We start from the raw sequence: 13,918 nt of genomic DNA, 5'->3' as shown, positions 1-13,918 counted from the left end.
CAACAACATCCTAGTCACTCAACCTTAAAAAAAAGGGAAATACTTTCACTTCGCATGATCTCAATCATTTCCTGTCCCTTGTGCTGAAATGTCACATTATCGTTATTCGAGGATTGGGTGTCTGCTCCTATACGTCAGTGCGGCCTGAAGGAAATGAGAGTGAGTGCAGGATTAAAAGTGGACCGCTTGTTCATCCTCCTGTCACTGTACGCATCAGCAACCTGCCTGCCTGCCTGCCTGCCTGCCTGCCTGCCTACCACGCGCCTGGATGCACCCGGTGATCTCATGAGCTGCAGACTACGAGGAGAACAGAGAACAAGGTTCCCTTCTTTTCATTGAGTCACTTAAACAAAATCTTAAAGCGCAAATCCATACGGGTCGAGCTTTACACGCCGACTGTAAACGATTACATACCCTCACGACACACACACACATACACACACATACACACACACACACACACACATACATAGAGGAAACTCCCGCTGTGTGGGTGCTCAAACGCAAACAAACCCTGATGAGTCATCTTTCTGTGGGCCTCGCCAGTCTTCTGCTACCGGAGCAGTTCTACTTTAGCGACAGTGAAGGCTGCCTGGCCTGGTAACCACATATGTCAGGTTTCTCTCGAGGGAGGCGAGGGGATTGGATCCTCTCTCTGGCACTTTTTTTTTTTCTTTTAAAAAAAAAGCACATATTCAGAAGGGTCGACTGCTGAAGGAAGGAGAGGATGTCCAGCAGACAGGTAAAGGCACTGCTGATAGACACCCAGTATAGATCCTCCCATCCAGGGCGACACGGAGGTGCAGCGGTCAGCGTTGTCGCACCACAGATAGAAGGTCACAAGTTCGATCCTGGATGGAAAGGACTGGGAATTGTTGCTTGTCTTTCTATGTGGCCCTTGGGAAAGGCTCCAGCAGCCCCACAAAACTCATATTTGGAGCATATTTGGATTGAATTCATTTCACGAATCCATCTGGCGAAGAGTCCATGGAAAACAATTAGAACCTTGAGGTCCCCTTAAGGAAGCAACAAACTGGCCTCCAAGCCAAATTGCTGCAGCTGGACTTGGACTCTACTAGTGCAAGGAACAGCATTAGCTTGGTGTGGCCACCAGTTTATTCCCAACTCGCAAAAAAAACCCACATTGTTCACTGAAAGAAACGATTCATTCTGCTCTTTCTCATTTTAAAATGTGAAAATGTGTGCAAGTTTTGACTAAAACTGCCTCTACGGCTCGTCTCTATCGCAGGTGCGAGGCACACATCCACTCCCTCTGTTGCTTCTTTGTCTTCTTATTGAGCTTTCGAGGACAGCTTGCACCAGGCCTTTCCCCGATTTCCACACAACTGAAGCGCCGCCGACTGGTTATGAAATACTAAGTCCAGCCGTAAGCCGGTTGGAAGCAGGCATGGACAGATAAGTGAGATTTCCCTGGCAGTGATTGCCAGGCGAGGAATCTGCAACACCCCTGGAAGTGCTTCGGCAGAAAAGTGGGACAGTCAATGTGTCGCAAAATATGCTGACGTTTGTCAGACGCTGAGAGAATCTGTAGTAACATTGAAATGATTTAATCAGCAAAGGTTTTCGCAGCTTCCAACGTAATTGCTTCTCCTCAGTAGGATATTGTAAAATGTTGCAGCTTTGGGGTTTTTGGGATATCCAGAAAATTTTTATTTATACCCATGATTTGTCTTTTGTAACACAAAAAGATGGCTTGTAATAGTTTTATTTCTAACATTAAGATCAAATTCAAATTGTGTAAAGAACAAAGTAGCCTTTGCGCAGACACTTACGTCTCAATATTTTGTAATGTAATGTTTGGCAAAGATTAAATGCCCGTTATTGATCTATTGTCTATTTGTTTATGCATTTGTTTCTAGAAAATTTGAATCTTTTTGACAACTATACTCAATGGTGGGGCACCTTCATGGTCTGCTGATTTTCCCTGCAACACATCTCCACAGGCCATTCAGTTGTAGCCAGGCTACTCTTTCTCGCTCTTCTTAGTTGCCTTTGATCATTCATCACGACTTCTGCTATCTAGTGTACACCAAAAAGTATTTAAAGTTCATGCTTTGGTGTTGAAAATTGGGCAAGGTGCATCTGTACAAAAAACCCTGAAAAACTGAGGACTGTAGAGGACAACAATGTCCCCAGCATCAACGGATATATGTGAGGGCAAAGATTTACATTATCTTACGTCCATGTTCTTTTGCAGCACTTTTTTTTTTTTTTAATCTTTGGTGGCGAACAAGACAAATCACCACAGCGCTTCTAGAGGAGGTCTCAATGTCACTGCTCCCCCCCGCAAAAAAAAACTGCAGCTCGGATCAGCATGAGAGAGATGAAGAGCTCCCAGAAAAAAAAAGAGGCCACACTGAAGCCCCTGTAAGCGTAGAGATTAGTGCCAACCTTTCGCCTTTTACTTTATTCGTGAGAAAAATAAGATCTGAGCGTAAGCCAGCCAACTGAGGGTCTGTGTTTGAAGTCTGGCGAGAAGAATGAAGGGGCACAAGAGGAAGAAGGGGGACAACGCAGGCAGAAATTGGCAAATATCTTATGGAAATGACTCTTTGAGGTCCGGCTCTTCATCTCAAAAGGGGTTGGTGGTGGGGGTTTAGGGTGTGTGTGTGTGTGTGTGTGTGTGGGAGGGGGGGGGGGGGGGGGGGGGTTTGGTTTAAGGGGCACAAACATGGAGGCTGAGAGTGGAGCAGTTGTAAGATGGTTTTGTTCACCTGCAAGAGTTTGCTAAGGACCATCCACCTTTTTATTATTATGTCGGTGTCTCTGCTTTACTGATGACTTAAAAGAAGGCCTTTCATCAGATGAAACTTGAAAGAATTAACAAAAAAATCACATGCTGCATCCAAATTAAGATCATTCTTGCCGTCACGATGATGAGCTTTGACATTAAAATCTCCATGCAGTCGGCTAAACACTCCTGATGCCGTAGTTTCTTTTAACACGCGGTGTCATAGCCACTTTTGGAACCGTGCCTCAGATCGTGCAGGTTTTTATCTTTGCAGAGGACCCAGCAAAGGGTAATATGTTATGTTAAGGTTCAACTTCTGAATTCTACATTATCAATAATGTACTATATCTAATATAAAGCTTTTATTTAGTCCAAACCATGTATGTCTTGAAGTTACAAAGCTTGCTAAGGATTTTCCCCCCGCATTGCAAATCTCCTTTTCGAGGTTGCCCCAACGTCCTCTTATCTCCGAGCACATTTGAACTCAGCCACCGCTAATGAACGGCACAAAGGAGCAAAGCTTTCCGATGCGAACACGCCGCAGATCAGAGCGACGAAGCCGTGACTCCTCCGGCAGCACTCTCCCCGTGGCGGAGGAGAGCAATTACAAAACCGGGGGACGTCATCGCGGCTGGCGGCTCAATGTAAACCTTCCCTCAGCACCGCCACCTCCGGTCGTCATCTCAGGCCTTACTGATGTGACATAATCAAGAGGGGGGGGGGAGCTGCGCGAGAGTGAGCAGGCACCTTGGAATGTGGAGTTTTTGCAAGATTCACAGTCAGCCGGTACTCCGCACCGATCTGAGAGGGCTCCGGCCGTCACACGGCAGAGATTCAGTCATTCTCTTCAGGAAGGGATTGCGGACTCCCTGCCTCCCCTTTTTCCTTTTGTCTGTCAATGGGCCTAGCACCGTTCCGCTCACAGCTCCGTGGCTGACCAGTGTGTGTGTGTGCCTGTGTGTGTGAGCGTACCTCTTGCCACACACACACACACACGCACACACGTGAATGCCTGACTAGGAATTCATACCATCCATCTAGCGGGAACAATGTACAGAGGCCAGCGTCGTTCAGGGAGAGTTTTGCCTTATATGGCAGGTGGCCCTGCGCTGTCCAGCGTGCTGAAACTGACTCTACAACTGGGGTGGTGGTGGTGGGGGGTGGAATGTGGCGATGGGGGGACGGTCAGGGGCGTGGGGGGGGACCAGCAGCTAACCGTATTAATCTCTAAGCTCATGCAAACGGAGGAAGGAAGGAAGTTGCGAATATCGGGATTCAAAGGCATGTGGCCGCTGAGCGGAGGAGCAGCTTGCATGTTCATTGATGACGCTGCCGCTGCTGCCGCTGCTGAAGAAGATGATGGTGATGATGATGATGATGGTGATGGAGTCAGCTGCAGCTGCAGCAGCAGCAGCAGCGGCGGCGGCGGCATTCTATAGGCTCTGCTCACGAGCTCTCGAGCACAATGACAGAACGCAGAGGCTCTGCCCGCTGCCGTTAACGGCTCAAACGTGTTCACTTCACCCCTGAGACGAACACGAGCCACTACCACACGCCTGCAGATTTGGATCGGAGATGGTGGTGGTGGTGGTGGTGGAGGTAAGGTGGGGGGCGGGCACACATGCACACAGTGTGGCCCACCACTGCACACCATCATCATCAGCACCACCACCACCACCATCATCATCGTCACCCTCACGCCAACCTCAGCACCCACATTCAGCGAAAAAGATGTGAAACGCCAGGGAATTTAATTTAAGAGAAGAAGAAGAAGAAGAAGAAGAAGAAGAAGAAGAAATGGTACCTTTCATCCAGTCCAGCACTTGCTTTGGTGTCCATTTACTTATAGGTTCCATAACCAAAGCCATGGTGTCACAGTCTCTCCGAGGTGAACGGCACAGGACTCAGCTGCGGCGACATAAAACGTTGCTGTCAGTCACATCTGGATGAGCGCGAGGAAACCGAGGGGGGTGCTGTCAGGTTTTCGGGGTCTCTCCATCAGAGCATGGCCGCCCGCAGGAACGGCGAACGGGGATGCGGTGGTGCAATCCACGCGCGCACGCACACGGGAGACACGCGCGCACGGGCTCTCTCCTCTCCTCTCTCTCTTCCTATCTCTTCCCTCCCTCTCTTCCTCCCTCCCCTCCTCTCGTGCCTTCCCGCCAGCAGCTGTGAGAAGTGGGTTCGGCGGCGGCGGCGGGCGCGAGGGGATGGAGCGACCCCTCCCCTCTCCCCTATAGTCCTCCCGCCCGCCTCGCTGCAGCATCACAAGGGCCACCACTCATAATACGGACCGAGGAATGGTGCAACGCACACCACATATAGGGAGGATCTCTCTCCGTACACCCCCCCCCCCCCTCCCCCCCTTTGACGGACGAACACGAGCGCACGCACGAGCACACGCACGGACAGGGAAACCTATAAGGCGAGACGCCACAAGTAGCCTATACCTTTTCTTATTAATTGTGGTAAATATGATGAATTACACGTTTTCATCGCTCGTGTCTCGCACGTGCGCGGCGTCGAAACGACGCGCGCCCATTCGCTCTCGGTCTGTCATCCCCGCGTGCCACTTGCGGCTGTCGGCCGTGACGGCGAAAGGCGCGCGCGTGTGAGTCACCATGCGAGGTGAGGTTTACATGTCAGCGGGTTTTTGCAGGCGCACCGCGGAGGACGGGAACGAGGGGGACGGACTGCTGGCGGTTAACAGGCTGCTGGCTGCCACGGCGCCGCTCGGCGCGCGGCTGAGTTCAGTTCGCGAGGAACAGCGCCCCCTGCTGCGCAAACCCGCGAGACGAGTGACGTCATGGATTAAAGCAGCGAGCCCCCTCGACACAGGGACGTCGGTGAGGAGAGATGAATAGATAGAGGTAGATGAGATGACGTATCTGAAGTGGACATTCAAATAACTCGCAGTGACTTGATTTTCTAACCTTCTTTATCTGTGTTTAGCCCTGATGGAGGAGGCAACACACCTTTCAAATTTGTGCAATTATTTAAACACATTTAAAGCTTTCTGTCTTCCCCTCTCCCAAATTAAAATTGGCAACTACTCAGTTGCAAAAATAGCTGATAGAAGTGTGAAATAGCCCCTGTTTTTCTGGTGCGTTACTGTATGTCAGGGGGAAAGGGTTTCAATCATTCCTTATTCAAACCACGTGAAGTAGAGGCTAAATGCCTAAAATACCTACATTATACCCCATTAACTGAAACAGGTTTTACAATCTTAACATAGAAGAGCAACGTGTGGTCATGTCAACCTGCAATCATTGGCTATTTAGACTTTGCAACTCTGACAAGGAACAGTAGAAGAAAAAAACACATGTATGCCCGATAGCTAATCTTTATAGTCTAATTGATTACTATAGTACTAATTAGTTTAGTAGTAGTAATAATTGTTGTTGAAATTTAATCCATCGTATAAAATTAGCCTCACATAGAATTTTCAATTTAGACCCTAGAATGGATGCAAGATTCCCAGCATCCATTGCACATTGGTGGAATTCCCAAGCGATGAAAACAAGTTTTTAAAACATAATTCAAAGAAACATTTTAATTCGTGTGAGGGGATGAGAAACAATCCCTTCCCCCAGAGGAAATTTGGTGCGCTTCCATGTTTATGACCTCCTCCCCCTCCTCCAGCAGCAGCTCAGTGCACAAAGTCACCGGTGGGCGGGACCACGGCCCCACTTTTCAGCCCTCCTTAAATGTCACACTGATGATCTCGGCCTCCCATTGGCTCATGTCTGCACACACGTCACAATCATGATTAGAATTGATGATCGGACGTTCTGATTTCATTGTCTAGCAAAGGGGGACTGGTGAAGAAATCTGCTGAATTAGAACGTGCGTCTGATTTTGACAACTAAAACATGGTACGTGGTTGTGTGATTTCACTTTGTGCTGCGGGCTTCACAAAACCCGTTTCTGTCTGCGTTAGCTCGGAGCCAGGTCAGCGACTCAGCCCACACCGGGGTCCGGGAAATCACAGATTTAGAGGAAAAGTTTAGCAGCAGGCTATCCATTGGGAGAGCTATGCTATGCTAACGCTAACGCTTCGCATCGCTCCGATATGGCGGCTGCGGCCTGCAAAGCTAACGTAAGCAGTGCTGCTGCACCGGCCATTGTGCTGATGCAGCGTCCTCCCCGGTTTTGCTCACGGCGTTTTTGTAAGGACTCTCCGTGCCGTCAGATGGTTGCGCCGCGTTTGTTTGCGGAGTCTCGCCGTGCTGCGTCGGCGGCGCGATCATCTGACGTGCGCCGAAATCTTGTTTGCTAATTCTCGTCGTTGCGTTTCCATAACGGCAGCAGCCATGCGCAGTCAGCCCTACACCAAAATAAACCTGCCGGATGCCGATTGGTTCGCACAACAATCCCCGTATGTGACATTATTCTGCCTTTTTATCGATCTCTCCGCGTTCACCATCGCTTACGAGCGTGTAATAAACTTTGTCATAACACAGGATGCGCGATCTACTGTCGCTGCTTTTCTTGAACGACTCGATGCGTTTGCTTCTTCGAGGGCTTCGAATTCACTCCCAAGTTTTACGACTTAACATTTTTAACGTTGATTCGTTTCGTTTGTAATTACAACTACGAGGAACATCACACATGAAAACACGTTCATCAGAGGAAAACGATTCCGTTTCGGGCTCACTTTTTGGACTATTATTATTATTTTTTGTAATAATATTTCGGCAGCTTGTTTGTTGACGTTCATTTCAGAGTGCAACCTCGGATTGTTTGCTTAGTAAGAACAAATCATTAACAAATTGAAATAACGCCTACCATATTCAAATGTATAATTTTAGTTTTTAGAAAAAATCTAAAAAAAAAGGTGACATTACTTCAGGCGAATGTATGTTTGCCAATGCAAGTAAACTAACATCTACATTTTGCTTTGGAAATGGAGGACATATTTGACAATGAAAACTATTCTACTGTTGTTCCTTGGAAACAATTAAAAAGTAAAAAAAAAAAAAAAAAAAAAAAAAAAACAAGAGGAAACAAGACCTCTTCACCAACTGTTGGTATTTTGAGAATTACCGGATTCTTCCTGTATGCAACATTCCCAGCATTCTAAGCACACCCCAGTTTGTTTCATCTGACGCTTGTTAAACTGGAATTACAAGGTTGTGTCAAAGGCCAAACATTTTACCCATTTTCATGAGATAAATGAACAGTGCCTGACTACAGACTGCGCCAGAGTTTGATTGATAGAGCCTTTGTTCCTCAGCTCTTGTCATGGCGTATTGTACTGTCACACTGTGGTGTATATTTTACAGCTCCACAGCGTCTGATGTCGCTTTTCCCTCATGCTCGAGTCTATTATATGACAGTGTGTTGATTGGCCGCAGACAAATTGATGAGAATTATCCTCACACAACTCGGTGGAGATTGAGATGAGATTGCGTGGTGCTTTCCTCTTTCCTCTGCGCTTCACCCTGACGCTGTTTGCTCTGCTCTCTCCTCAGCCGCTTGTGCCGACCGTGTGCCAGACCCACGGAGACGGGACAATGGCGGCCACACCTGCGCCGATGTAGAGGCATGGAGGTGTCACTGTGACCTTCATGGCTGCCTCGTTCCCCTCGACCAACAGAATGGACGCATGGTCACAAAAGCGTAGTCTGCAGACTGTGAGTAATGGACAAATGGTACGAATAGGACGATGCACCCAAATCTAAATTGAAAAAAATATATACAATTACTGTTCTTATTATGATTACTTTCACTGTTACTAGTGCTTTTGTTGTAGCAATAGTGATAACACTATCCGTTTGTTGCAGTGCATGAGTCAAAGGCAAACATTTGCACTGGATGTTGCAGTGTAAATTTGTTGTCCATTTGTCTGTCTTAGTAATGGCAGTCGTATGTTTGCAGATGAACCTGCGGTCAGTGTTCACACCTGAGCAGCAGAGGATCCTAGAGCGGTACTATGACAATGGGATGACCAATCAGAGCAAGGCTTGCTTCCAGCTCATACTGCAATGTGCTCAGGAGGCCAAACTTGACTTCAGCGTGGTCCGGGTAAAATGTCCTGTTTACAGTGTGCAGCATTGGTCCATGTATTTGTGAGTCTCCCCTGCCTGTGAAGTCCTGTCAAAGACCAAAGGAGGCCTCGCTGTATTTTGCAGGATGATGTACTTTGAGTTAACTTCACTCTCATTTCTCCCACAGACGTGGGTGGGCAACAAAAGGCGGAAGCTGGCCTCCAAGGTGGAACAGGACGGAGTCATGTGTCATTCCTTGTCCAGCCACGGATTGGCCGCGGGCGGTCTGCTCTCCAATCACTCGTTAGCTGGAGGCGCTCTGTCCAATCACAGCCTGGTGGCGGGGGCACTGCTTCCTGCTGAAATCGCCGCGTCGTGCAACATCCAGAGCCGCGTGCATCTCCTCCCTCCGGCGTCGTCCTTCCCCTCCTTCTCGTCGACTTCCTCAACTTCCTCCTCCTCCCCGTCGTCTTCCTCTCCAATCGTCAACGGAAGCGGCGGCGGCGGCAACACCACCACCGCCACCAAACCCACCGCAAACAACAACAACAACAACAATGATGTCATTCTAACCGGGATCTACTCGCTCAACTCCGTCCCCCGCTCCAGACCCAGACCTGCTGCACCTCCACCCCAGCCAGACTCCGCGCACACATCCTCGTCCGTCGTCAGCCATCAGGCCCTTCAGAGCAGGAGCACCTCCACGTCCTCCACCCCGCACACCAAGCTGGTCTCGCACCCTCAGAGCATCCCGTCTCACACGTCAGGGCCTTTAGTCCACACTGCAGCCAGGAAGGGGGTCCCGTCCCTCGGCGATGCCGGCATCACTGCAGGGGCCGGGATAATACCTCACAGCTGGGCCAGGCAGTTCGCCGCGGAGCAGCAGACTCACCCCGGGTCCTCGTCATCCTCACAACAAGCCCGGCTTCAGCCTCAGCCCAGACCTCATTCCAACCCCGAGCCTCAACCGCCCACCCCTCAAAAGACTTGGCTGCCCCTCCCGGTGCAGAACTCGGGTCCGGCCTACGATCATCAGACGCCTCGCATCCAGCAGGTCTTCACCTTGTCGGAGAGAGGCGAGGCGGACAAAGCCAAGCCAAGTCCTGGGTCGACGTCGGAGAAAGGCCAGCGCGCAGGTCGCCACTCCGTGGAAGCAAGTCATAACCTCTCCATTGCCATGGAGACTGGCAACGAAGAAGACGAGTGGCAAAGGGAAGAAGAGCTGGCCAACATGGCGGCACAGGCTCACATCCACCGGGAGCCGAAGACGGGAAGCCTGACGGCGGCAGACAGGGGGAGCCACACGCCCCCCACGATCAGCTCCAGGCCTGCGACTCTTCAGGGCAGCTACACTCTCACAGCACAGACCTCACTCACAGGGGAATCCAGCTCACAGGTAGGAGGAGACGCACCGGTTTGCTTGCCACTTTTGTCACTGGCTAGTTAAAAAGTCTTCACCTGTATCTCTTCATCTTTGTTTTCAGACTTCAGTCTGCATGTCTGGCTCCCCCTGGGTCATCAGCAACTCCAGGAAGAGAACAGTAAGTATTGCTTTTTTTAATCAACGGGTGTACATATTGCACACTTTGCCTGGATGCTCAAGCCCCAGGCATTCCAAGCATGAATTGTTGCTATTTAAACAGTGGCTTGTGTCCAGCTGCAGGATCGGACCCAGTTCAGTGACGGGGATCTCATCCAGCTGAAGCGCTACTGGGACCGAGGCATGACCAGCCTGGGCTCAGTGTGCAGGGAGAAGATCACCGCCGCAGCAAACCAGCTCAGCGTAGACACTGAAATAGTCAAGGTGGAGAACATTTAAAAACCATCCGGTTGTTTCTGGCTCCGAGCCGCGGCCGCCCTGCCTGGCCACCTGTCTGTGACACTCAGGGAAAACAAGATCTGGGCTTGTCTGAACCTTTGTGAGGACAAAGCGAATCATGAAGGAGTCACTTTTCTATGCTGCAACGTGCACAAAGTTTTGTAAAAGTCAGGTGGTATTATATTAGGGTCACAGCAGGAATGCTGATGGACTAAATATAGTCCCCCACTGCCATCCTTTGCCCATGTTAAGAAGCAGTTTGTTACTGTAGGATAACTACATTAGCCAATGTAAAATGTATTAGTGATGCGTCTATACTTATTGTCGAGAAAATCAGAGATATTTTACCCTTTTACATAAAAAAAAAGGTGACAGTTTATTTAAATAAATTTGATTATCTTTAGGCGACACGGTGGCGCAGTGGTTAGCGCTGCCGCCTCACAGCAAGAAGGTCGTGGGTTGGATTCCGGGGCCTGGGCCTGGGACCTTTCTGTGTGGAGTTTGCATGCTCTCCCTGTGTCTGCGTGGGTTCTCTCCGGTTTCTTCTTCCGTAGGTGTGCATGTGAGTGTGAATGGTTGTTTGTCTCTATGTGGCCCTGCGATGAACTGGCGACTTGTCCAGGGTGTCACCCTGCCTTCGCCCTAAGACAGCTGGGATAGGCTCCAGCAGACCCCCGTGACCCTGAATAGGAATAAGTGGGTATAGAAGATGAATAGGAATGAATGATTATCTTTAGATTTTGTGAAATTGACCTTGCTTTTTTCCCCCACATTTTGCAGACATGGATCAGTAACAGGCGGAGGAAGTACCGTCTGATGGGCATCGACATCCCGCCACCCAAAGGTGGGCCTGTTGTATTCACCGCCTCCTCGCCGGGAGACAGATCTCCGGGAGGCCTCAGCCCTGACGAGGAGCGCCTCAGAACACCTGACCTCAGAGACGACTTCAACGACAGCGGATCCATCAGCTTGTCTGAAGGTGAGACTGCGAATGCAGCATGTTGACCTCAACGGTGTCTGTTTGAACGCTTTTTAAATATGCCGTCTCGTCTAGATGGCACGGTTGACTCGCAGCACAGAGACGGGGAGGATGCAGATATGCCCGCTGCTCCTCTGCTGGCCAACAATGTGGTACGTCATTATTTCTCCAATGGTCCAACATTGTCCCTTTGTGAGTATTTAGGAATTGTCTCTGGTGTAGTTGCCATTTGCACCAAAAGGGGATTCAGTTATTCGAAACTCATCTTATTACCCTTTAATATCAGATGCAAACCCCCCCTCTTTTATTTTTTTTTAAATTAAAAAAAAAAAGAAAAAGCAAATTAAAAAAAGCTGATTTTCTGCTTCCTTTTATTTCAAAGCAACTGACAGATACAGATACTCTTTGTTATAATAATGTAGTCCTTAAGGAATACCTTTATTCTAGACATGATGCCAAAGCCCCAGGTGTGCCTTCTGTAAAAATATATTTACAGTACAGGTGTTTATATACCTTGTATAATAGTATTATACATACTGTGCATTAATAGAATTTAAGATGCTTTAGAAATAACGCACCAAAGAGAAAGGAGATGGAACAATAAACAATAATGTTTAGTCACTAGCTGTAAGTTTGGATTACTGTAATCATTTCTTTACCTTTGTTTTACTTGCCTCTCATTTTTGTTTGTTTTTTCCCACTACCCATTATGTTTGAAAAAATATAAACTGTTCATAGTAGATAATAACATTAGGAATGCAGTGCATAATTATCTCCATGTGTGACTTGTGTGAAGTCTTGGCATTCAATAGTATTATTGTTCTGTTTCATCCACAGAAAATTGAAGTGATTGATGAGGATGAGGAAGACGATGAGTATCATGTGGAGTTGATGGCATCGGACCTTGAGCAAATGCAAAGCCTGTTAGAGTTCAAGGTAAACAGACACCAACGTGCACAGCCATTTGCGGTCATGATCTTTTCCTCATGCTCTGGTCTGCTTCCAGAGAAGCAATATCTCTAGAATGAAAATAAGCAACGCTAAACGGAATCCACTGGACCTGGCTGCGGTGTTGAGCGACGCCTGAACTTCTAACCCCTTTGACTTCCTGTCTTTCAGCATGAGGAAGTGCAGTTCTTAGAAAATGAGCTAGAGAACCAAAAACAAAAATACCAGGAGCTCGCGAGCTACACAAAGAGCCTGCTCAGCGCTGTGAGAAACCATGACCTGGAGAGACAGCAGGTAACACTCGCTGATGTTTACACACCGACGCCAATCTGTTTGGCCTTCAGCGTAAAGAAAGCACTTATCTCAAATGATGTGCTTGTTGTGCTCAGGAGCTCGTGGCCAGTCTACCTCAGCCGTCAGACCTGGACTGGGAGGAGGAGGCGGAGGCAAAGCCCGGGGTCCATTTGGGAGAGGCGTCCCACAGCCACAGTGACTCCCTGGCGGCCGCTGCTAACACCCTGGGTGATGAAGAAGTTTTTAGACAGAAAGAAGAAAGAATGAGTGAAGTTACTCAGCCCTCTGCATCAGAGGAGCTACGGCAGGAACCGATTCCAGAGCAAAAGTGACAGTCTCAGACACATCAGATTTTAGTGACTTGAGTAACAATCATTCCCCCCACTTCACACATGAAGGGACTAGGCGATCGCGCATTGACAGAAACACTCTGGTTTAACTCTCATTGTCCAAGCCCAGTGCCTGACGAGCGACGCTTCACTACGACTGTTGGGCTGACCAATGCCTTTTTATTCCAGTGGATATCATTCGCCTTGACCTGGACTCATTCCAGGAAGAACAATAAAAAACCTCTAACTTATCTCCATCGTTGTTGTGTGGTTCAGTGTAAAAGCAGGTTGACCGCTGATTGAGAAAATGCATTTGTGCTGGTTTCACCGCACCACCACGGAGTTCACTTGAAGTATTGAGGATGTGTACAATGCAGTTATGGAAAGATAAAGTCATTATTGTTTTATATTATAACTGTATTCAGATCTTTATTTTTCACACTAAATTCCAATCTATCAGCCTTGCATGATTTATTACATTAGCAAAGATCTACAACAACCGCATATTTACTACCTGCCCCCAACTACAGCTTATGATTAGCTATGACATCAGGAAAAAAAAAACGAAAAGGCAGTCACTTAGTGTGAAAATAAGCTCTTTGTGATGTCACAAAGGACTACTTTCTAGCTCTGCATGCTTCAGCACACAATTTCTGAAAAGAGGAGCGGGCACAAAAGGTAAGGGGTGGACCTTTGTCAAACTAGAGGCCCATATTGTTTGGAATATTTGGAAAAATGAATTTTGCACACAGTGCGACCTTTAAACTTGAACCAATGGATGATGACGCATGAATCCGGCCACACTTC

At 48.3% G+C, this 13,918-nt stretch overlaps 3 protein-coding genes across 8 annotated transcripts in view; 1 reads left to right on the top strand and 2 right to left on the bottom strand.

Moving 5' to 3' along the window:
• The window catches only part of LOC142899661 (connector enhancer of kinase suppressor of ras 2), a 57,972-nt gene extending 53,046 nt beyond the window's left edge, over window positions 1–4,926 (bottom strand). For 2 of the 4 annotated variants that reach the window (XM_076043365.1, XM_076043367.1), the window contains exon 1: window positions 4,557–4,925. In XM_076043365.1, the coding sequence (XP_075899480.1) occupies window positions 4,557–4,620 (64 nt within the window). In that variant the 5' untranslated portion in view covers window positions 4,621–4,925. Of the gene's footprint in view, window positions 1–4,556 lie in introns of all 4 variants that reach the window. The other 2 variants (XM_076043366.1, XM_076043369.1) reach the window with 2 other exon arrangements.
• The window catches only part of sh2d1aa (SH2 domain containing 1A duplicate a), a 144,744-nt gene that overhangs the window by 84,650 nt on the left and 46,176 nt on the right, over window positions 1–13,918 (bottom strand). The gene's annotated exons all lie outside the window — the stretch shown is intronic.
• On the top strand, window positions 6,489–13,362 carry hdx (highly divergent homeobox). Of its 3 annotated transcripts, none has more exons than XM_076043458.1 (11): window positions 6,489–6,627; window positions 8,227–8,388; window positions 8,633–8,779; window positions 8,930–10,138; window positions 10,227–10,283; window positions 10,400–10,546; window positions 11,342–11,540; window positions 11,616–11,692; window positions 12,378–12,476; window positions 12,660–12,782; window positions 12,878–13,362. In XM_076043458.1, exons 2-11 carry the CDS (start codon window positions 8,323–8,325, stop codon window positions 13,112–13,114), a joined length of 2,361 nt encoding a protein of 786 aa, XP_075899573.1. In that variant the 5' UTR covers window positions 6,489–6,627; window positions 8,227–8,322; the 3' UTR covers window positions 13,115–13,362. The 3 variants fall into 3 exon arrangements, with proteins under 3 accessions (XP_075899573.1, XP_075899571.1, XP_075899572.1); XM_076043456.1 differs by having other exon boundaries at window positions 8,227–8,406; XM_076043457.1 differs by lacking the exon at window positions 6,489–6,627 and adding an exon at window positions 6,681–7,130 and having other exon boundaries at window positions 8,227–8,406.

Source organism: Nelusetta ayraudi, unplaced genomic scaffold (genome assembly GCF_046127955.1).
Source record: "Nelusetta ayraudi isolate G7.1 ecotype Tasmania unplaced genomic scaffold, CSIRO-AGI_Nayr_v1 ptg000075l, whole genome shotgun sequence".
NCBI classification, from domain to species: domain Eukaryota; kingdom Metazoa; phylum Chordata; class Actinopteri; order Tetraodontiformes; family Monacanthidae; genus Nelusetta; species Nelusetta ayraudi.
Note: the sequence above shows the minus strand (reverse complement) of the source record. Positions and strands in the feature narration are given on the sequence as shown.